This window comes from Asparagus officinalis, chromosome 3 (genome assembly GCF_001876935.1).
Source record: "Asparagus officinalis chromosome 3, Aspof.V1, whole genome shotgun sequence".
In the NCBI taxonomy this organism is placed as follows: Eukaryota; Viridiplantae; Streptophyta; class Magnoliopsida; order Asparagales; family Asparagaceae; genus Asparagus; species Asparagus officinalis.
Genome location: NC_033796.1, coordinates 34,294,498 through 34,314,597, shown reverse-complemented (window position 1 = coordinate 34,314,597; position 20,100 = coordinate 34,294,498). Strand labels below are relative to the sequence as shown.

The window sequence follows — 20,100 nt, the reverse complement described above, 5'->3', positions numbered from 1 at the left end:
TTCTATGTGACTAACACCTTAAAAATTTATCCCACAAATTATCTCAGTTATAAATTTAAGTTCTAGATGACTAACCCCCCTCTTAGAATTTACAATAAAAGATCTCGAATATTCCCCCCTTGCAGTACTCGAATGCTATGCATGTTGAGGGCTTATGTTGGGCCGTCTGGGCTGAAAATATGGGTATAAGCCCGAACCTCAACTCCAATAACTTGTTCGTTTGCCTTAAAAAAATGGGAAATCAAAAAAATAGAAAACTATTTCTAAGAAAAATGAGTTTTTGAATTGTTTGGTTGGCTAAAAAAAAGGAAATCAAAGAAATGGAGATGAGATGAGATGAGTTGTCACATTACTATTGGATGATGTGAGTGATTTTTTAAGAAAACTAGTTTTGATGTTGTTCGGTTGGCGAAAAAAAATAAGGAAATGAATTATAAGAAACTTATTTCCTGTAGTTTTGTTGTTTTCTTTTGTTTGGTTCATTCTTAAAAATAAGAAATGAAATAAGATGAGATGAGTTGTCATTGTATTATTGGGTGATGTGAAGAAAGATTAAGAAAAGTGTTTTCACAACTTTTTGAGATGAAAACAAAGAAATGAAATGTTAATGAGATGAGGTGAATTGTTATAATATTTTATTCGATGATGTGAGTGATTTGAAATGATGAAAAGAGATGAGTTGAGTGATGTTTGGATGAAAATAATATTTTATTAGATGTGGTGGATGAGTTGTTAGATGAAAATAATATTTTATTAGATGATGTTGATGAGTTGTTGAATAAAAATAATATTTTATTGGATGTTGTGGGTGAGTTTTAGGGATGGAAATAGAAGAAATGGAGTATTTTGAGATTTCCACCTTTTCCATTTCCGTTTCTTGGTTTTTAGGAAATAAACAAACAGGCCCTAATGGGACCCAAACCGAAGTCGGAACCTATAAAACGCCGTTCCCCAAGTCCCCAAACTTTAAACCCCCCGCAGCCGCCGCCCCGCGATTCGCGCCTAAACGCAAAGGCAAGCCCTTGATCAAGCTCGGCGTCCCCAAATCCGAACCTCTTGAAACCAAACCACTCCAAATCAAACCTCCTACGATCAAGCCCGAGCCCGAGCCCGAGCCCGAGCCTGAGCCCTCGAAGGATCCAATCGCAATCATGTCCCAATCCGAGCCCTTGAAGGATCCAATCGCAAATGGAAAAGATGATCTTGTTGATGATGATGCTGATGTTGGTGATGATCCAATGCAATCATATGAAGAAGATGATGATGGGAAGGAGGATGATGATGATGAGGTGGTGGTTCAAGAGATCGATGTGTACTTGAACGCATCTCCTCTCGAAGACGGCGCCTCGGTATGTTCTACTCGATTGTTTTTTTTTACCCAATTGATTCGATATTGTTTTTTGATGTCTTATTGGACTTCCATATCTAAACCAAAATGTCCTGTAGTGTATAGCTTAATTTCCAAAATCTAAAATTTTTGTAGCCTTTTTTGAGTAAATGGATGGATTCAGTTCGTTTGAGTTCTCATGGTGCGTTGTTAGTGCCAGTACGAGAAAATGCATCGGAAATAACTCATGCATTCAACATTTGACTGTGTAGAGTATCAGTTATATCATGCTTATGAGTTATTTGTTTCTACAGAAAAACGTGTAATGTATCCCAATCTTTTCTCCCAACTATATAGAGGCATGGTCTATGACTTCTCGTTGTGCTTGTTTATCATCTGCTCTGTCGCATGCTTTCTCGAGTTACCACACTTTCATCGCTTCTATATAGCCAAGAGTCTTCTATTGTTAACTGGAAATATAAAGTGGGCTATATTTCATTCAAATCATTATAGATGATAGTTTGTAGCTTCTGATACTCTCAGTTCAGTATGAATCTGGAATCTCTGTCTAGTTTGTCATCAAATAATAACTAAACTTATAGTCATAGGTCATACTAGAAGGATATGCCAACTTTGTTGCCAAAATTCCTCAACATATCTTGTCCATGTCATGTCTAAACCTCTTCAATCCACAAATCTCACAAACCGTTCATCATCATAAGTATGCCATGTGGCAAAGAAATCCACCTAAGGCTTCCTGATATGATATCCACCCTAGGTAATCTCTTCTTGGATTCGCTTTTCAAACCCTCATGATGATGTGAATCAGCAAATTATCCCTTGATAGTAGTTTGGCTGGTTCAGTCATACCAATCCAAGTACGACGCTTGTAGCCTATTCTCCTACAGTTTGACTATGACTGATGGAAGTCATTGGTACATCATCAATGCAAAACCACTTGCAATTGCAACGGAAATGTTATTTTCATTGGTCTCACCAGTCTCCTCTCACTAAAGGGAGTCAACTGGCTGAGTGGCCGTTTCTGACCCACCCACTTCAAGTTTTTTCTTTTCTTTGGGAAAGGTACGCTGCTAAACCATCAGCGGTTATCTTTGTGGTTAGACTCCCACAAAACTCTATTTGCATTGTCATCCTCCACAAATCTAATTGCTAGATATTGATCTCAAATTTAGACTTATATGTTCTGCTGGATCAAAAATATGTTCATTGGGCCATTGTATAAGTTATTCAAAACCTGAATCGTATAAGTTAATAAAAACCTGAAATCTTGTTTGCTTGGTATCCAAATTATTGAGAGTGCGTGTTGCAAAATGCATTGAGATTATTCTTACAGGCACCAGTAGAATCTCAAATGACCAAGAGCAAGTCTCTCATCTTGAGTGCTCGCTTCTATTGCCATGCATCACTAGCTTTAGAAGGAACATGCCACACAACTTGGTTGGAGGGATATTTTCGTCTACAAGCAAGTCTAGCGGCAGTCGCACGCTACCTCGTTGGACCACATGACCATGCTGTTTCCTCAATCTTTTCCTATACAAATTCACTGCCAAGTTGTTTATTGTTACCGAAGTTGAATGGGAGAAAAAGTCAATTTACCAATTATGCCCCCTCTTTACAGAATCAAGATTTCGCAATCAAATTAGTGTGTTAAATTGTGCATATAAAACCGTAGATAATTGAATTTGCACAACAACTAACGCTCATATAGAAAGTAATTATATGCTCTATTAGTTGTTACTCGTGCAACTCAAAAGTGAAAATGTACAAATTTTACATGTAAATTTTATATAATCTTTTATTGAAAGTTTTCTTTGTAGTATAGATATCACCCCCAAAAAATCCTTTACTCTAAATTTCTAAAATGTCGAGCAAATAAATAAGCAAACACTGTACTTTGTGGCTACTGCATTTTTGCTATACTAACTGATTTAAGAGAGCTTTTTAAACCCATGAAAAAGTAACATGCTCACTAATTTAACATAAAGAGTGAAAATAATTACTCAGTTGAGGCATGATGATTAGAAGTCTACTAATTCCTCTAAATAATCTTCACTAAGCTGAAGCATTGATATTGACAAGAATTTTGGTTTCACATGACTAGTAGTTTTCTTTACATGAAAGCTTCAATAAATTGTACCTGCGCCATATTAAAAATAATAATTATTAAAAAATGATATAAGCCAAAAATGCTTAAAATTTTTATTTCTCTTTAACTGTAGCACTATCGATAGAATAACTCACATAAGTTTCCTCTTGTAAAATATGATGTCTTAAGAATGCTAACTTCAAGAAGTACTATTGAGTGTAAGAGTGTTATTTAAGAACAAATCTCCTCTCGTATTTTGAAATCCATACCTTTACATAGTTCAACAATTTCACAGTGTTCATCTCAAATATGTCTACTAATCTTTGCTCCATCTTCCGCCTCTTGGTCATTACTATTGACATGAACCATCCTTCAATCACTTCCATATGAATTATTATCTATAGCTTGATTTAAAACAAAGTCCTCCATGACACACGTAATGTGAATAATTGAATAAAAATAATCAATGGATTAAAATCATTAATTAGAAATAAAATAATAAGATTACTTAGAATGTTAAATACATAAAATCAAGAAATATAAATATAACTCAAATATAGATGTATCTGATATCTTCAAGTGAAGTTCTTCTCAATAAGCACCAATCAAGAGCAAACAAATTTTGCTAATTGAACAATAAAATAAAATCTGTAGAAAAAGAACAAATACTTAGGTTGAAAGAAGGGAGTGGAAAATGTGCTCTTCAGCGGCAAACGGTAAAAAAATTCTAATTACAACCAGAGCAATGTACAGAGGCGTAATGGTAAATTATCTTTTCCCCATTCAAAGGGAAAATGTGCTCTTCAGTGGCAAACGATAATAAATTCTAATTACAACCAGAGCAACATAAAGCACGGTAATGATAAATTATCTTTTCCCCATTAATTTTGTTCCCTGCAAGCTTGATAAAATTGACTTTAGAAACAACATGGACACTTAGTCCTATGAGGTAGCGCTTGTCTAGCGACAGTCGTTATAAGCGACTGCCTCTAGACTTCCTCTTTGTCTACACTCCTTTAGTAAGGCATGCTATTCAATTGATATTTTTACATCCCTCCCTTAGTCTGCCTTAATTGTTCTACTTATCCTTTTCCTGTTAACTTTTTCTGTATCAAATCTTTCTATTATTATTCATGGGCCATGGCTCTGAAATTGATAGAGATGATGCTGAGTTCATTAATAGGTCCTTTCCTTTGCCTTATTGTTAGCCATCACATATATTACATTAGAGTACTTTGCATTTTGCATGTTTCGCTAAAGATTTTCCTCATTGCTTTGGCATTAACAGAGAATATTCCTCATATATTTGCCACATGCTATTCTATGTTTTAAATTGATATCCTCTAACCTTGCTGCATGCAATTAAGAGCCATTAGCAATGTTTTAAAAAGCCTCGGCCTAGGTTGCATAGGCTCTTGCCTAGACTTAGGCGGTATCTAGGCTCCACCTTTCTTGGTCTTGAGAGCGCCTAGGGGAGTGAAGATCGCTTGCGCGGAATGTGTCGTTAGGTTTTGGTTGTGATTTCCTCTATTACTGCCTCCATGTCCTCCAACCACCTCAGAACTCTTCGGGCCTTCTCCATCGACTAAGAACTCCTCATCCACCTCCTTCGAACTTTAACAAAATCTCTCCCGTCTTTGCATAAAAAAATTATCCTAGGCCTAGTGCTTATGCACTAGGTGTCGGTGACATCTAGCAGTGCCTATCACTTTCGATAATACTGATGTAATTAAAAAATAAAAATAGGAAAATGCCTAGGCTCCCACCTAAGTGCCTAGGCTCTGGGCGTCGGATCCAACGCCTAGGCCTCTTAGCGCTTTCTGAATCTCTAGCTATTGGGAGCTCTTTCTTCCTCTCTCAAAGTTTTATTTTCAAATTGACCATTACATTATTGTTATACTCTATATGGAGATCATCTCACTTTCCAAATTGAGCATCCTAATATGCAAAACTATGAAAGACGGAGAGAGACTATTTTTGTGGAGGGTCCTAGGATCTGGCACTAAGGACTACCAAGATGATTGGACCATCTGCACCAGATTAGCGTTTTTCCAGTTCTTGGTTTCTTTGTAGAAACATCTTTCTGTTGGTTTTCACTCTTCTCTCTTGTGTCATCATTTCAATCATAGGTAATATTTTAAAAAGCGGTCTAGGCACTTGCCTAGACTCCCGACTGGATCTGAGCGGCACCTAAGCCACTTGCTTAGGTTTTGGGAGCGCTTAAGGGAGTGTGTGTTGCTTATACAAATTGCACCACTTAGATCTTGGTCGTAATTTCCTTCGCCATCGCCTCCATGTCCTTCGACCTTCATTGACATCCTCGTGTCTCCCCTACCAATTATGAACATCTTCTCACCTCCTTGACCTTCTGCAAGACATTATCCACCACAAATTTAAATAAAAAATATCCACCTAGCCCAGTGTGGGCATCCACCTAGGTGCGAGGCCCTAGATTGGCACCTAGCGCTTTCCGTAATATTGGTTACACGTCCATATCATTATTTTTAAAGGTGGTTTGAGTGCCTATCTTGGTGGAGCCGGTAACCAGACTGTCAATTTGTGCTTGGATGCTCTCACTTAAGCACCTACGGTACCTAAGGGAGCATGAACTGCTTAAGTGTGTCACACGGCGTCAAAATCAAGTATGCAAACTACTTGAGCATGGTCAGATTAAGAAAATGGATCAGATTAAAATAGATCAAGTGAAAACCAGATGTTCAAATCCAAATTAGGTAAAATGTCGAGTTTAGGGTTTCAGATCTTTTAACAAATTGTTTCCTCTCTTCGTGTCTGTCTTCTTTCAACCTTTCTCTTTGCCATTAGAGCCGTTGTCCTAGAGTCCCAACCATTGTTGAAGCCACCTCCTATAACTGTCAAAACTTGCAAGAAAATAATTTTATCTTTAATTTATAATTATTACATATAGTATTCCTTACAGTAGTGTTTACAAATTCATCTCATACATTATCTTCTTGCACTTTCTCTTTCTTCCTTCTTCCTGTCTTTTTCTTTCTTTTCTCTCTTCTTCTCCTGCTCCTCCTACCGTCCCAAAAGCTGATGCACTAGACACATAAATTGCTAAAAAAGGCCTAGACACTACTGAGGTGCTTGGCCCCAGGTCTGACACCTAGAAGCGCCCAATGGTTTCTAAAACGTTGATCCATATATCTCCAAGATTCTGCTAGGCTAGTCACATTTTTTAATTTGAATATCAAATAAACATAACACATGATAAAATTGGCCTTAACCAATTCTCCATCATGAATAAATGATTAATCTTTTTATTGAAGTTCAAGTTCCCATTATCATCATATAAGTCTGCTTTCTGTTTGCGTTCCTCAGGGGTAGCTTAGGGTGATTCCAGAATACAATATAATTACATATCCATTGATTCTCTCATTCCTTTGCCAATTATGTTCACGGTTTGGTAGTATGATTTTCTATGTTTTAAAGCCCCATAGGCCATAACCTCACCCAACCACCATCTCCTAACTTTTGATTATCCTGGTTTCATCCATTTGCCATATAATATCCCTTGGAGTTATAGTTTTGAAACTATCGTGGTCATTGCTCAGTTATTACTGACTGTTACTCATATGGTTTCAACGCCAGTAAGGTGTATAAGTTATACTCACAGATGCACTCACTTGCACCATACAAGATCTATGCTATCTGTTTGCAGATGATCCTTTAAACAGCCAGCAACAAGAAATGAAAGAAGCTGTCAAATTTGCATCCAGTTAGCAGTTACTGTGCTTCTATAATATGCTATTCATACTAGTGATTTATAAAATATCATTTGAGTTTGGTTCTTTTATATGATAGTTTTAAATAAATGTTATTGAATTGTGATTACCGCTTCTTTCATGCGTATTCACATGCTGAACGGACTCACTCAGAGTTATCACTTAATTTCTTACATTGTCTGTTCAGTGTAGTATGCTGATTCATATTAAAGTATCATTGAGGGCTTTCAAGATATTCAAAACACTTAGCCCCTTATCTCTGAGCGGAGATTGTATCAACCTAAGTTGCACATTGTTGATGGCATATCGGGGGAATAAAGAATAGATAGATATGGAGACATACATCAATTATAAGGCTTTTACACATATCTTAAATGTTATACCTGTCTTTACTCTTCTTGGGAAACTTGAACGATTTTCTGTCTCATTTGAACTTAATCCTCACTAAGTGGCTCTATACTAAACTGTCTTCAACTTGGATTTGAAGCGAAACAATTACTAAGGAACTTTTTATGTAATTCAAACTTCATTATATTGATTGTTCATCCACCCTGTGGTCTTAGAATTTCCTGGAAAAAGTATTCCACATAGCATTATACTCTTACTCCCTATTCATATAGGCAGGAAATTCAGCTAGTGCTTATGCAACTTCATTTAATTTGAACAGCATATTTTAGTCCAAAATCCTATATAGTTCCTTGAGTCAAGATTTGCTGTTTTCTTGCATGTGTTCAACATGCTTAAATAACAATTTATCTAATTTATGTACAAGTGTTTTTCCATGTCATCTGAAATTGACGTTCATGGATTATTATTCGTTCATGGATTATTATTCTCTTGCAGTTGTACGTTATGCAGTATCCTCTTAGGCCTTCCTGGCGTCCGTATGAATTGGAAAGATGTGAAGAGGTACAATAAAATGATTATAATAGGCATAGTTAAGCATTTTCTACTTTTATATTCTAGGGCAATTTTCATGTACTCTTTGTTTTGTTTTCTTTGTTCAACTAGTTCTCATGCAACATGTTGAACTGTATTTTGTTGCCTTAGGTCAGGGTGAAGCCTAAACAAGCAAAAGTTGAAGTTGATTTGAAATTGGATACTGACAGACAAAATTATGACCCAGAGAAGCCTGTCTTGAATTTAGAAAACCTGGTGAGTTCTATTATTGAACTATATTTTATGATGGATATGCATTCTTTGTGCACACAAGAGGAGATGGTTCTGATACTCTTTCACATTGAAAGGAGGATATTTGTATGGGCAACAGAATGTACAAATTGTATAATGCATCAAATCCTTCAATAAACTATTCTAGTATATTTTAAAAGCGAAGGTCATCTGCTTCAGACATACATATCATATAATAATAGTAATAGTTAGAAACTATACATTTTCCTTTTTTATTCTTTAGACTTTAAAACAACTGGTATCTACATATTGATGGTCCTGTTACGATTGGTTCCCGTGTTGAATTAATAATCACCATATAATCTAAAATTTACTAGTACCCATGTTATTTATGCTTTATGGATAATGGTTAATTGGTTCATATAAGAAAATTTACCCACATATAATTATAATAACTAACTAGTACGGGTGACTAATGCATGATGAATCCATTTTTAAAAAAATAAACAGGCCACTTGATGATTATTCAAACTCACTTTAGAAGAAAGAAATGCTGAAATAATTTGAGTAGTGCATAATTATGCAAACAGCGTCTAATAGTTATTTGTATGCTTTTACTTATTAAAGAGAATTTTTTACTAATTATTGTATCTGGTCAATATATCTTCTGGTAAGGATGTAGCTATAGTGTATGCTGGTAGAAAAGAATGCAACAGGAGTTTTCTAGATTTACTCAATGTTTTTGGGATTTTGATAATAGAAAGAATGCACCAATATATTTGAGATTTAGTGTTCTTTTTTTGGATTTCGATAATTTATTTTTTGCTTAGTTGAATTTCTTTTGTTGCCTGCCGTATATGTATGTATAAATACATGAAACAATTTGATCAAAGGGTTAGCAAATAGCTTTGGAGCTAGAGCAGTAATCTGGCATTTTTGAGCCCATTATCATCAGTATCATATGTTTTGTACCATCAAAGTATGGCTTTTTTCATAATATAAGGCTCTATGAAAGATTTGACAACTTCTTACATAGGCTGTGTCAACTGGGATCAATAAATTGATAGCAAATTCCTACAAAGGAAACTATGAACAGGATAAGCCTGCCATATGTTCTAATCCCCAGAAAACCACTTGACTGGTAGAACAACATGCTTTTCTGGGACTGCAATTTGAGCTAAGGATCTACTCCCCAGATTCCCTGTATCCATAAAAGAAGGGTCATGATTACGGGTGCATTCGGTCTGGATACGGCTCGGATATGATGCCTACCATATCCATATCCGCTTACTCATCTCGGATACGGTTACGGATACGGATATACTTCGGTAAGGAAAATTCATATCCATATCCGCTAAAATCGGATACGGTTACGGATATACATGCGGATATATAAGCGGATATGTATGCAGATACAAAACGGATATGAGAAAGCTAGATAGTATTGAGAAAAACATAGTTCATGTGATACAAAAGAGTTTGTTTATATGTTTCATTATATCTGAAAAGTTAAGATTAGACATATTGATCATCAAAATTAACTACAAATCCATAATCTAAGAATCGAAACTATCGTAAGAGTATGACTAATATGTATTCGGATATTTCGGATACGGATACAAATATTTCACTATAAAACCATATCTGTAACCATATCATATCGGTTATAGATTTGAGTAACCATATCCGTATCCTAACGGATACGGTTACGGATATTTCCTCGGATACCCATATCCGTATCCTAACGGATACGGTTACGGATATTTCCTCGGATACGGATACGGTTTAGCACCCCTAGTCATGATAGACGAATTTTCTATTGGAGTAAAAATGTAAGCTATTCTGGCACTTATAATGCTCTAGACCCAAAGATAATTGTCTCCAAAAAGAATTTTTATTTTTCTCGCTTATGCTCGAAGAATTTTTATTTTCCTCGCGTATGCACTGCACTTCTATCTCCAATGATCTGTACATTTATCTCCTCAGAATCGTTCTTACCTTTACAAAATCGTTCTTATGTTTCTAGTCATGATTATAGCCTGAGAACTGAAAATGAGTTACAATTTTCATTAAACTTGTTCATGGAATAGTACACAAAACTATTACTGTTTCCACCTACTTTTAGCTTATACAAGTTGTAATATTGCACTGAATATTTTGGCTAGATACATTTCTTATTGGCGTTATGCATCTCAAAAATAAAGCAGTGATTTCTTAACTCCTCTTGCTCCACCTCTTCATAACTACACAATTTTATCTTTTGCCTTCGACAGACATTGTCATCATCCAGGGGACTTTGTGTACCTTACTTTGCTGTTGGGATTAGAAATGGAAATCAGGTCAGTTCTATGCTTGGAATTCATGTAATATTTTTTTTCTCAAGCTGATATAAGTAGAGCTGTTTGAATAATTCTGTGATCAATGGGTTTATCGCTAATCTACAAGTTATTTCTGTTCCATTTTGGAATTAACATCCAATGATTTAAGGACTAATGAAGATTATTAGGTGACAAGTTTTCAAGATCCCATGTTTTTTTGTTTTGTTTCAGACAGCAATGTTTAATCATAAAGTTATTAGTTAGCTTATATGTGTGCATATTTTTTGTATCTTATCTTGCTTTTTTTCTGTTCTTGTTTTCTAATGCCTCTTAGGTAAGCCTTTGCCTTCAAAAATTATTTGGTATATTTTCCTATCAGATAATTCTAATAGGCTGACATTTCTTCATGGTGACTGAGGGTTATGGTGGGGCCATTATATTGTTTGCACTTCACTAACTAGCAACTACAATAGTTAGAGGAAACTATGCTAAATATGCCTATTATTTGTTCTTAGCACAAAAAGGCAGCACATAATGAAAACTGCAGGATATGACACGAGGTTTCATAGACAGCTGCTCTACTCGAGCATTATGAAGAGTTCATCTGATATCCACCTTTATTGACATTGTATATTTCTAAAATGTTCAATGTTTCTGTTGTCTGTTTATGCATGTCAAAACATATTGCATAATACATATCATGGCCTACTGTCTACTGATAGCCTGCTTCGATGTTTCTTTGAGTAGCATACTTCTTTTTGCTTTTGTTTATCATTTATCAATTTTCTATTGAACAAATTACATAGTGCAGTCTTGAATATGGGTCTCCCATAATCCAAACTCCCATTTTATTGCTGAATGAGGCCTCGGTGGCTTTTATGGTTGCACACCTAGGTTACCTGGATACTTTCGTATTGTGTTGTATCTGTTTCGAACACGAATTTGCCATGGACATACCATGGACACATGTTTCAAAGCAAAACCCAATTTCCCCATTACTTAATACTCCTAAACTAGTTTCTTTGGTATATCGAACTCGTTGTTCTTGTACCTGAAAACCGAAACCCTTTACTTGAAGATTTGAAAAAAAATGCCCATTGTGTCATGCGAATAAAAGTAAAATTTTGTTGTCAAACCTTACTTCTGAGTGTGATTTTACTTAGATTCTTAATTGTTATAGATAGTAAAAGAAACATACAAATATTATATGTATTTTAATTCAATAATTGATCTAATGTAAATATGATATGCATGCATGCATACATACATATGTATGTATGAGTGTGTGTGTCTGTGCATGCGTGTCCCCTTATCCTGCCTTTCACAAATTTTCCATGCCACATATTATATGTATTTTAATTCAATAATTGATCTAATGTAAATATGATATGCATGCATGCATACATACATACATATGTATGAGTGTGTGTGTCTGTGCATGCGTGTCCCCTTATCCTGCCTTTCACAAATTTTCCATGCCACATGTCTGTGTCTGTTTCCGTGCCTGCAACCACACCCGTATCTGTGCAACTGTTTCAAATGCTACCACTTTTGTAGTGGCATATGTTTGAATTATTATTATTATTATTATTATTATTATTATTATTATGTTGGAAGACCTGAAAGTTAATGATTAGATTCAAGGTTTTAAATGTTGGATGTCGGGTTCATGTCGGATGGTTAAAATCCATGTCGGATAGCGGAAATCGGGGATATATCGGGGGACATTTACTAAATATCGGATTGTCATATCGGGTAGTGCGCATATGTATAATATCATGTCCTAAATGTAATCTAAGCATTCATAAATTCAATATAAGCATACTTTATAAATTCTATAGACTAGACATATAAAAAAGTAAATAATATATGGATTTGGGTTCATAAATTTTTTCTATCGGGTTCATAAGACACCTTTAAACATGAGAATGGGTCAAACGAGTTTGGGTATTTATCACTAAACCCAAACCCGATAACAAAAAACAGATCTTAAAAAAAAGTATCATATCAGTCGATTTTTAAAGCTAAAAAATCGCCTGATATGCCCGATATGACCCTGCTATTTCCGATTTGACCCTGAAAACCGACATACGAGTTGAAAACGTCTATATCGTGTCGGTCAAGCCCTCAAACCGATATGTCGGCCGACATGTCGGACATGTCGGCCGACATTTAAAACCTTGATTAGATTGTCCTCAATGCATGGATATCTATTTGGTTTGCCTGTCCAGCATCTAATGATACAGTCTATGACTTTTGACTTTCTTTCCATATTTTTTGTCTAATTCTGTGGAAATATAAGATTGCCTTTTATTTTCTTGCTATCTTCCAGCTGCACTTAAGCCCTGTTGATTCAGTTGTGCAGCTTCGTCCATCAATAAATGTTGGCGAAGAGAAGAGGAAGCAGGCTGCCCCAAGTATAGATGCTAATACAAACCCTTTACAGGTAAGCTTTACATTAAATTAAGCTCTCTGTCCAGTGACAAGTTTACCAGAAAGCCTGACTTGATTTCATTTGGCTATGGATACAAATCTAATACCATGTCAAACAATTGCTATCGACTGCTAGTCTGGAAAAGAAACCCTAAATACAATTTCTTTCCCTTCTAAATCTATGAAGCTTCAATGGGGGATATAATAGATATTTTAATTCAGATACTTCGCCTCCTGTTTCTTTAAATGTATAATGTATTATTTCAAGATGATATGAAATCCTTTGTATACATCCTGTACGGTATGAAGTGCTTCCTGACAAATTGAAGAAAGGGCTATCAGTCCAGAGAATATGGTTGCCACAACAATACCCTGGCACAGTAACCTCACTAGTTAGCCTCCACTGAGGGTTTCCTGCAGTATGTGTGTGTTTGAGAGGGTGGTGGTATTGTTCTTTTTGCTAATGCTCTTCCTCTCCTTCCTACGTCTGTTCATGTATGCAATGTAATCTTAAGTGTTTGGATTGCAGGATTTCTTTTAAGTTGGTTTGATTGCTCACCTGATTGGTAGAAGAAGAGACAAAAAGAAACTTAGTAGTAGAAAGCTAGTCTAGCATTAGAAAATAGCTTGCTTTTACTGTCCAGAATTAATTCAATTGAACGAGGAAATAAGAAGAAGACAATGTGGTGATAATCAGAAACATTTAAAAGGGAGGAAGAGGAAGAGAATAGAAGATGCAGAAAGTATGGTAGATAATGAGGCCATAACCTTTAACTCAATTTTTTGTCTCCTTTAACTACTTCTGCCATCATATTAAGTATTTATAGCTACAAATGAGGGCTAGGAATTCATAATTGACTTCTGATTGAACATGATAAAAGTGGGACTTCCTGGATCATTCCGTACCAATTTAGATAAATCTTATCTAATACTTATCACTCGTACGTACTAAATGGAAAATGTAACTATTTTTTCGATTAAGTATGCATTAATAACATTCAAGTCTACATGAGTATGTTTGCATGCTGATCAACGTCAAGAACATACTGCGAAAATTATCTCATGGATTCATATATTCTACTTTTGATTTTTTCGTCTGCCCCGTTTGTGCGAATAATGCCATATTAGTTGCTTGGAAATATCATCGTCACTAATTGCTTTCTTCATTGATTCAACATTTGGATGACTAAGCTTTATATGGAATTGTAGTCTCACCTTTTGGAGTCTCTTTTAGGAGGAAAAAAAATTAATGTACTAGTTGTGTTTGTAGACTTTATTTTCTGGTACTTCTAATAACAATTAATTTTTCCCAACATCCAACACTCGGTAAGTACTATTCCATTTGCAATCATTTATGTGGTCTGTTTCACACTTCACTAAGGCACATGCATAATGATTCATTCAGTCCACGACAACTTCTTGCCAGTGAGATGTCTTCATCAGAGTCCCTCCCATTTTCTAGATTGATATAGAATCTGGAGAATTAATTAGGCAGATGCCAAAGAGAATAATAAAGCTCTCCATAAAAAATGAAGATTGTTTTAGATCATGTTAAGAAAAGTTCAAACAGGTTTGATAACTGACCTCGAAACTCTATCTGGCTGATACTAGTGCCTATTTAATTACTTTGAAGTCCATATATCCCGTCTAATGGATTAACTCGATATCAGTGGAAAAATTGGCAATGAGGGTGTTGTACATTTTATTTCTTTGTAAAGAATCTTTATGAAACGTACATGCATGTGCAATTTGGAAGAGGCTATGTGGAATCTGGCAAAAGCAGGTGTACTCTGGAGAATCTGGTATGCATCAGAGTCAAGTATAGGATAACTTCTTTGCTATTTTCGAGATACTTATACATACCTTGAGAATATGATTTGTAGAATCTGACTTCAGGATGTACTCTAGATATTCAGTTAGTTTGTAATTGTAATGAATATGTTTCACATATCACGTGTTTCTCGGTAACTCTCTTCGATGCAGTGAGGCTTACCCTAGAGTTTTAATATAAGATAGTGCAATATGGTGAGATATTTTCTCTTATGGTTTTAGCGGTTCTGTTTGTTTCTTCTATTTAGAACCACCACACTTCTTTTGTCTTATACAATGCCATAGCTTGTTGGGAAAACTTGCACGCAGTGTAGCATTTCTTCACTTTGACATCTATTCAGTACGACACAGACCAATACATTCACCTTAGTTTCTTGCAAAATTTTGCAAATTTATCTGAGGATAAACTTTTGTTCTTGTTGCATTTTGTTGTGTTCTCTCAGCAGGGAAATGCAGTGTCAGGGGATTCAAGTGAAAATCTAGATGATGCTGATGTAAGAAACTTTGTTTACTAATCTGTAGAACATCTTTTTTTTTAAATTTACTTTCAGTTGATCAAAGTTCAGCAGTCAGTACATGTGACAATGGATTGTTATACATAAAGAAAAAATAATCTATCTTCCTTGCAAAACCACTGTTGTTTGGCTGAGGTAGGTATGGGTAGCGTGCTTCCTTTGTTTTAAATGGAAGCAGTTGTTTAATGTAATAAAAGAAATTAACCTTGGTATGGTGATGCTTATTATAGGCCTAGATGTGTATGCATTTATCATTTTCAAAGGGAAATTTTTGTAAATATGAATGTTTGAAACTTTAGTAAACAGAAGAATGTTGAGACCACAAGCTATTCATGTTGTAATATCTTTCGATTTAGGGTTTGTAGAAAATACATCTTTATGTCTTCATGGAATTTTACAGTTATCCTTCCCATATGGCTGTTTCTGTACATTAGTCTGAACCATCTATTATTTTATGTATTCATTTACCTTGTACCATATTTAATCATACAGTAATGGGTTATTCGCCCTTTCTTCTACAATTAATTATTTTATGTTCTTTGCGTCTTTTCATCCCTCAGCTTCAGTGGCTACAATGTCCTAGATTCCAAAACCCATACTTACCATATGGACATCCCAAAATATTGTTATCCTACAAATCCTTCACCCCCCCTCCCCTGACGTCTATCACCCTATTTTCTCTGTAACCACAACGAGAGAATTTGTTATCTTCGTTCTGCTCTAATACTACCAGCTTCATGCTTTGTCTGTTCATTCTTTCCTCAAATGCTTCACAAGAAGAAAGTTCTATTCTTAGTCCCTTTCACTGAACCTTGTGGCATTTTTTCGTTCTTTGATTAAAATTTTGCGACCAATAATTTGATGGGTCTAAGACTCTGTACTTTGAGCTATTTGAACTTGATTTGCTTTTTCTTTCAACAATCACTCAACATGTAGTCATGCAGATGTGTTTAGCCTTTCATAATGGTCAGCATGCACCGAGTTTTTTTGCATTCCAGTTTTTTTTCACTTTTGTATTTTTCCTTTAATATGTCTTCCTTTTGAATTTCGTATATACTAATGGTAGCTCATTCCTGTCCTCAATTTGTAGTCTCAGTTTGTACACTTTTTAGATTTTTTATTCTTTTTTTCCTGGATCTCTTATTATATAATATATGAGTTCTCATATTCTATGTTGAAAACCACAGCCATGGGTTTCACTTGAGTGTCACTCGATTGACAGTCCTCTTGCGGATAGTTACCAGAAAAAAATGGTGGCTGAGAAGAATAATGATATACAATTTACAGTGAAACCGTAAAGTTCATCTTTTACTTATCAATTACTCTTTTTTTCTTGTCATCCAAATATTTGATGATGAATATGTTTAAATTGTTCAAAGGCATGAATACATCAGCTTCTTGTGTCCTGGATCATCAAGCAACAAGAAGGGAGCTCTAGGACCTTCTAAAAGGTGTATACCTGAACTCTGGTTTCAACTCATTGGCTGACATATTTTATAGATATGTCCTATATTCTTATGAAATGAAAGACTGGAGCTGGTTCTCTGGATGTGTTTTGTATGTCTTCCAGTCCTAATTGTTAGAGTTAAAAATATTTATTCTGCTGTTTATCATGGTTTATCGAGTTTCATGAGTACTATCTATTCTTCTACTGGATTAATTGCTTTAGTTTATGTGAATTTTATACCTTCATATATATCATGAGTACTATCTATTCTTCTACTGGATTAATTGCTTTAGTTTATGTGAATTTTATACCTTCATATATACAAGTTGCTTGGGTTGGTTTCGGTTGTTCCATATCCAAGAGTGGCCTCCAAGGGTTTCAAAGTATCTAGATCGTGATCTTTATTTCTGTTGCCAATGTGTATTCTCTGCTCCATATATCTAAGCAACTCGTTTCAATGTTTGTCTGTTGCCCCACCTTGAGGTGTGTGGGAAAATCTATAAACATTCCTTTGGTTTTAACCACTAAGCCAGGTAGATCAAGATGGCCTGAGTGATTTGCAATTTGGATTCCCTACCAGAGGTTTATATGGCCAGGATTTGGCCCAAATTTTTCCTGTAAGAGCTGATGATAGTCACTAGATTGTGGCTTTTGGACTAGACATAGGGCGTCACAGCCATGGTTTTATCAGATCGTTTTTAGTTCATCTCCTTTTTTACTGCCAGTTCCAGGCAAAGTCATTTCTTTGTCAGAAATCAACATCGAAACAGAGTAAGATTCTATTAGAACACCCTATATACCATACACGGCGGTTAGAGGGTTCGATTGGAAATTGTGACTACTCAATCAATAGTGTAAACCAGCCCACTCCTATAGGGGTGGTTTTAATAGGATCCCTACTGATCAAAACAGTCTTGTTCACTTTTTACAGCATAACTTTTCAATGTATTTGTCTACCTTCTTTTCTGGTAAATGATATATGTAAATTTTAGTCTAATATGCCTGGAGTTATGGTCCTGGATGAGCAGAGAGTCAACAGGGACCTTGTCTTTATCTGTAATGATCTAAGCAAACCTTTAATACCCCAACCCTCCCACGTCAGAAGTGGAGAAGAGATTTGTTGGCTTTAATCGTTAAGTTGTGGGTTTTAAGTGTAGCATCGGCTAGTCGATTCTGGCAGTGGTTTGAGTCAAACAACGCACTACAATCCGGATCCCATGGCTTATAGAGCGCCAACAGGCTTGCTGGCCCAGAGTGCGACAAAATCCATCAGTGAGCAACAGTTATTTTTGTTGCATTTTTCAAATGGGAGATAGGGAACAAGACTAGAACCACTTGGATTCCAACGAAAAACTTGTGCGTCGAAAGATGAAGCATACTTCTCACCCTTTGTGAAGCCAAGTATCAAATTTTCAAGCTTCAATCCTTATCTGGAAGATTAATGTTGATCAGCTTTATACTGGTACTCAGTGTCAATGTTTTTTGCAAAGTTATTCATTTGTTGTCCAGTCCTTGTATTTTTTTTCCTCTTTGATCAGGTAAAAATTGTAGATTTAACAATAAATGACCTTTGACGAAACCTTTATCTTCTACAAAGTAAAGTTTTTAAAATATATTTCTGACAGTACAAATTATTTCCTTTTCTTGTATTTCTTATTATAACCAATTTGTATCTTTTCTTAACGTGGCTGTTGCATAATGCTTGTTAGGCCTTGTTAACAAGGTATAATGTTTTCCTAAAACTATGTCAGAATATTTTATAGCTATTTTTCTTGGTTGTATACTGTTTTCTCCTACGAGGTTAACTATTCTTAACTTGTATTAACTTTTCATATTTTTTTCCTAAAAATATGTCGGAATATTTTATAGCTATTTTTCTTGGTTGTATACTTATTTTCTCCTACAAGATTAACTATTCTTAACTTGTATTAACTTTTCATACTAAAATTTTTCTTCTTTTCTACTAGTTTAACAATTTTTTTAAGGTTTTCACGCAAGCCTTGTGTTAGAATCTCCACTCCGTTTCATTACTATTATTTTAAATCTGAGCAATCTTCACGTCCTTTGGATCTCAATAAACGCATCAGTTATTCATCATTTAAAATATTTCAGATATTCTTAATATCTAATCCTATGTTTTCTTGAATTATTTATGCTTTAGGGACTTGCTCTTGCTTCCATTGGAAGAACGACTGAAAAAGTGGTTTTCAGAGGTAAGTCTTCCAAGTTATTTACGGTATTTCTGATATGTAATATGTAGAGAGATGTTAGTCAATGTCAGTATCCACATGCTAATTCAAGATCTGACAGAGAAAGAAACTTTATTTTATTTTATTTTATTTTTTTGAACCATGTTTTAAGGTGCACTAGCGAATAGACAGTCTACTGTTCATCTTTGCTATGTACTTTGATTGTTTTGAGGAAGGGGTGTTCCTATGTACTTTGATTGTTTTGAGGGCACTTGCTGATTATTTAATGCTGAACTTTTTTCTTCTGAAGTTCCTCGTAGTTCTTTGAATAAAGTTTACTGTATAACTACTCTAAATATCTGATTTCTTTGATCTTAATACTTACGGATTTGTATACTTTTGGATGCAGGGACCACAAGTGAATCGTTTTTCTGCGCTTTTACATCTTGCCCCTACGAATTCAGTTGAAGATGTTCTTAAGGTGCTTAAACTGTATGCACACTTGGTCCAAGGATTATGGGTTGCCAAGAGTTCTTTGGTATACATTGGTGTTGAAGCTTCTGCCAGAGATTACATCCTTTCCCTATTTGCTAAGAATTGTGTGATCCGCTATGACACAGAAAAAAGATTGCCTCCTCTTGTACAGCAAATATTAGGCCGGATAGCAGTTCATAGGCCTAGTCTTAATGACTGGAAATTCAAAGAGCCTACTGATCTGTCATTTATAAAATGTTATCCAGATATTGTTAAAGAACAAGAACAGGCATGGGCAGGCCGTGTGAAACAGCTTAGGGACTCTTTGGTTGGAGCTCAAAAAACTAAGGAAAGCCAGTTTATGGATAATTTGATAAAATCTTTAAACCCGCATTTGCTCAAGAAGACCGTTGACTTGAGAGAAGTTAAGCATACTCCAAAGGATGGTATTGATAACACAGTAATCTCTTCAACGACAACCATGCTAAATGGAACTCGAGAAGATATCAACAAGGCTCTCTTAGAGATTTTCCACTTGCATGGTGCTCGGAGGTAATTCTTATTCTAACTTCTATGTCTGCCT

General features: G+C 35.4%; 1 protein-coding gene across 2 annotated transcripts in view; it reads left to right on the top strand.

The window, feature by feature from the left end:
• LOC109833726 (DNA-directed RNA polymerase III subunit RPC5) overlaps positions 979-20,100 on the top strand; it is a 22,438-nt gene continuing 3,316 nt past the window's right edge. Inside the window, exons 1-10 of one of the 2 annotated variants that reach the window (XM_020401513.1) lie at positions 979-1,349; positions 8,024-8,089; positions 8,231-8,335; positions 10,585-10,650; positions 12,962-13,075; positions 15,339-15,386; positions 16,595-16,701; positions 16,787-16,858; positions 19,016-19,067; positions 19,453-20,069. In XM_020401513.1, the coding sequence (XP_020257102.1) occupies positions 1,152-1,349; positions 8,024-8,089; positions 8,231-8,335; positions 10,585-10,650; positions 12,962-13,075; positions 15,339-15,386; positions 16,595-16,701; positions 16,787-16,858; positions 19,016-19,067; positions 19,453-20,069 (1,445 nt within the window). In that variant the 5' untranslated portion in view covers positions 979-1,151. Of the gene's footprint in view, positions 1,350-8,023; positions 8,090-8,230; positions 8,336-10,584; positions 10,651-12,961; positions 13,076-15,335; positions 15,387-16,594; positions 16,702-16,786; positions 16,859-19,015; positions 19,068-19,452; positions 20,070-20,100 lie in introns of both variants that reach the window. The other variant, XM_020401512.1, reaches the window with a different exon arrangement.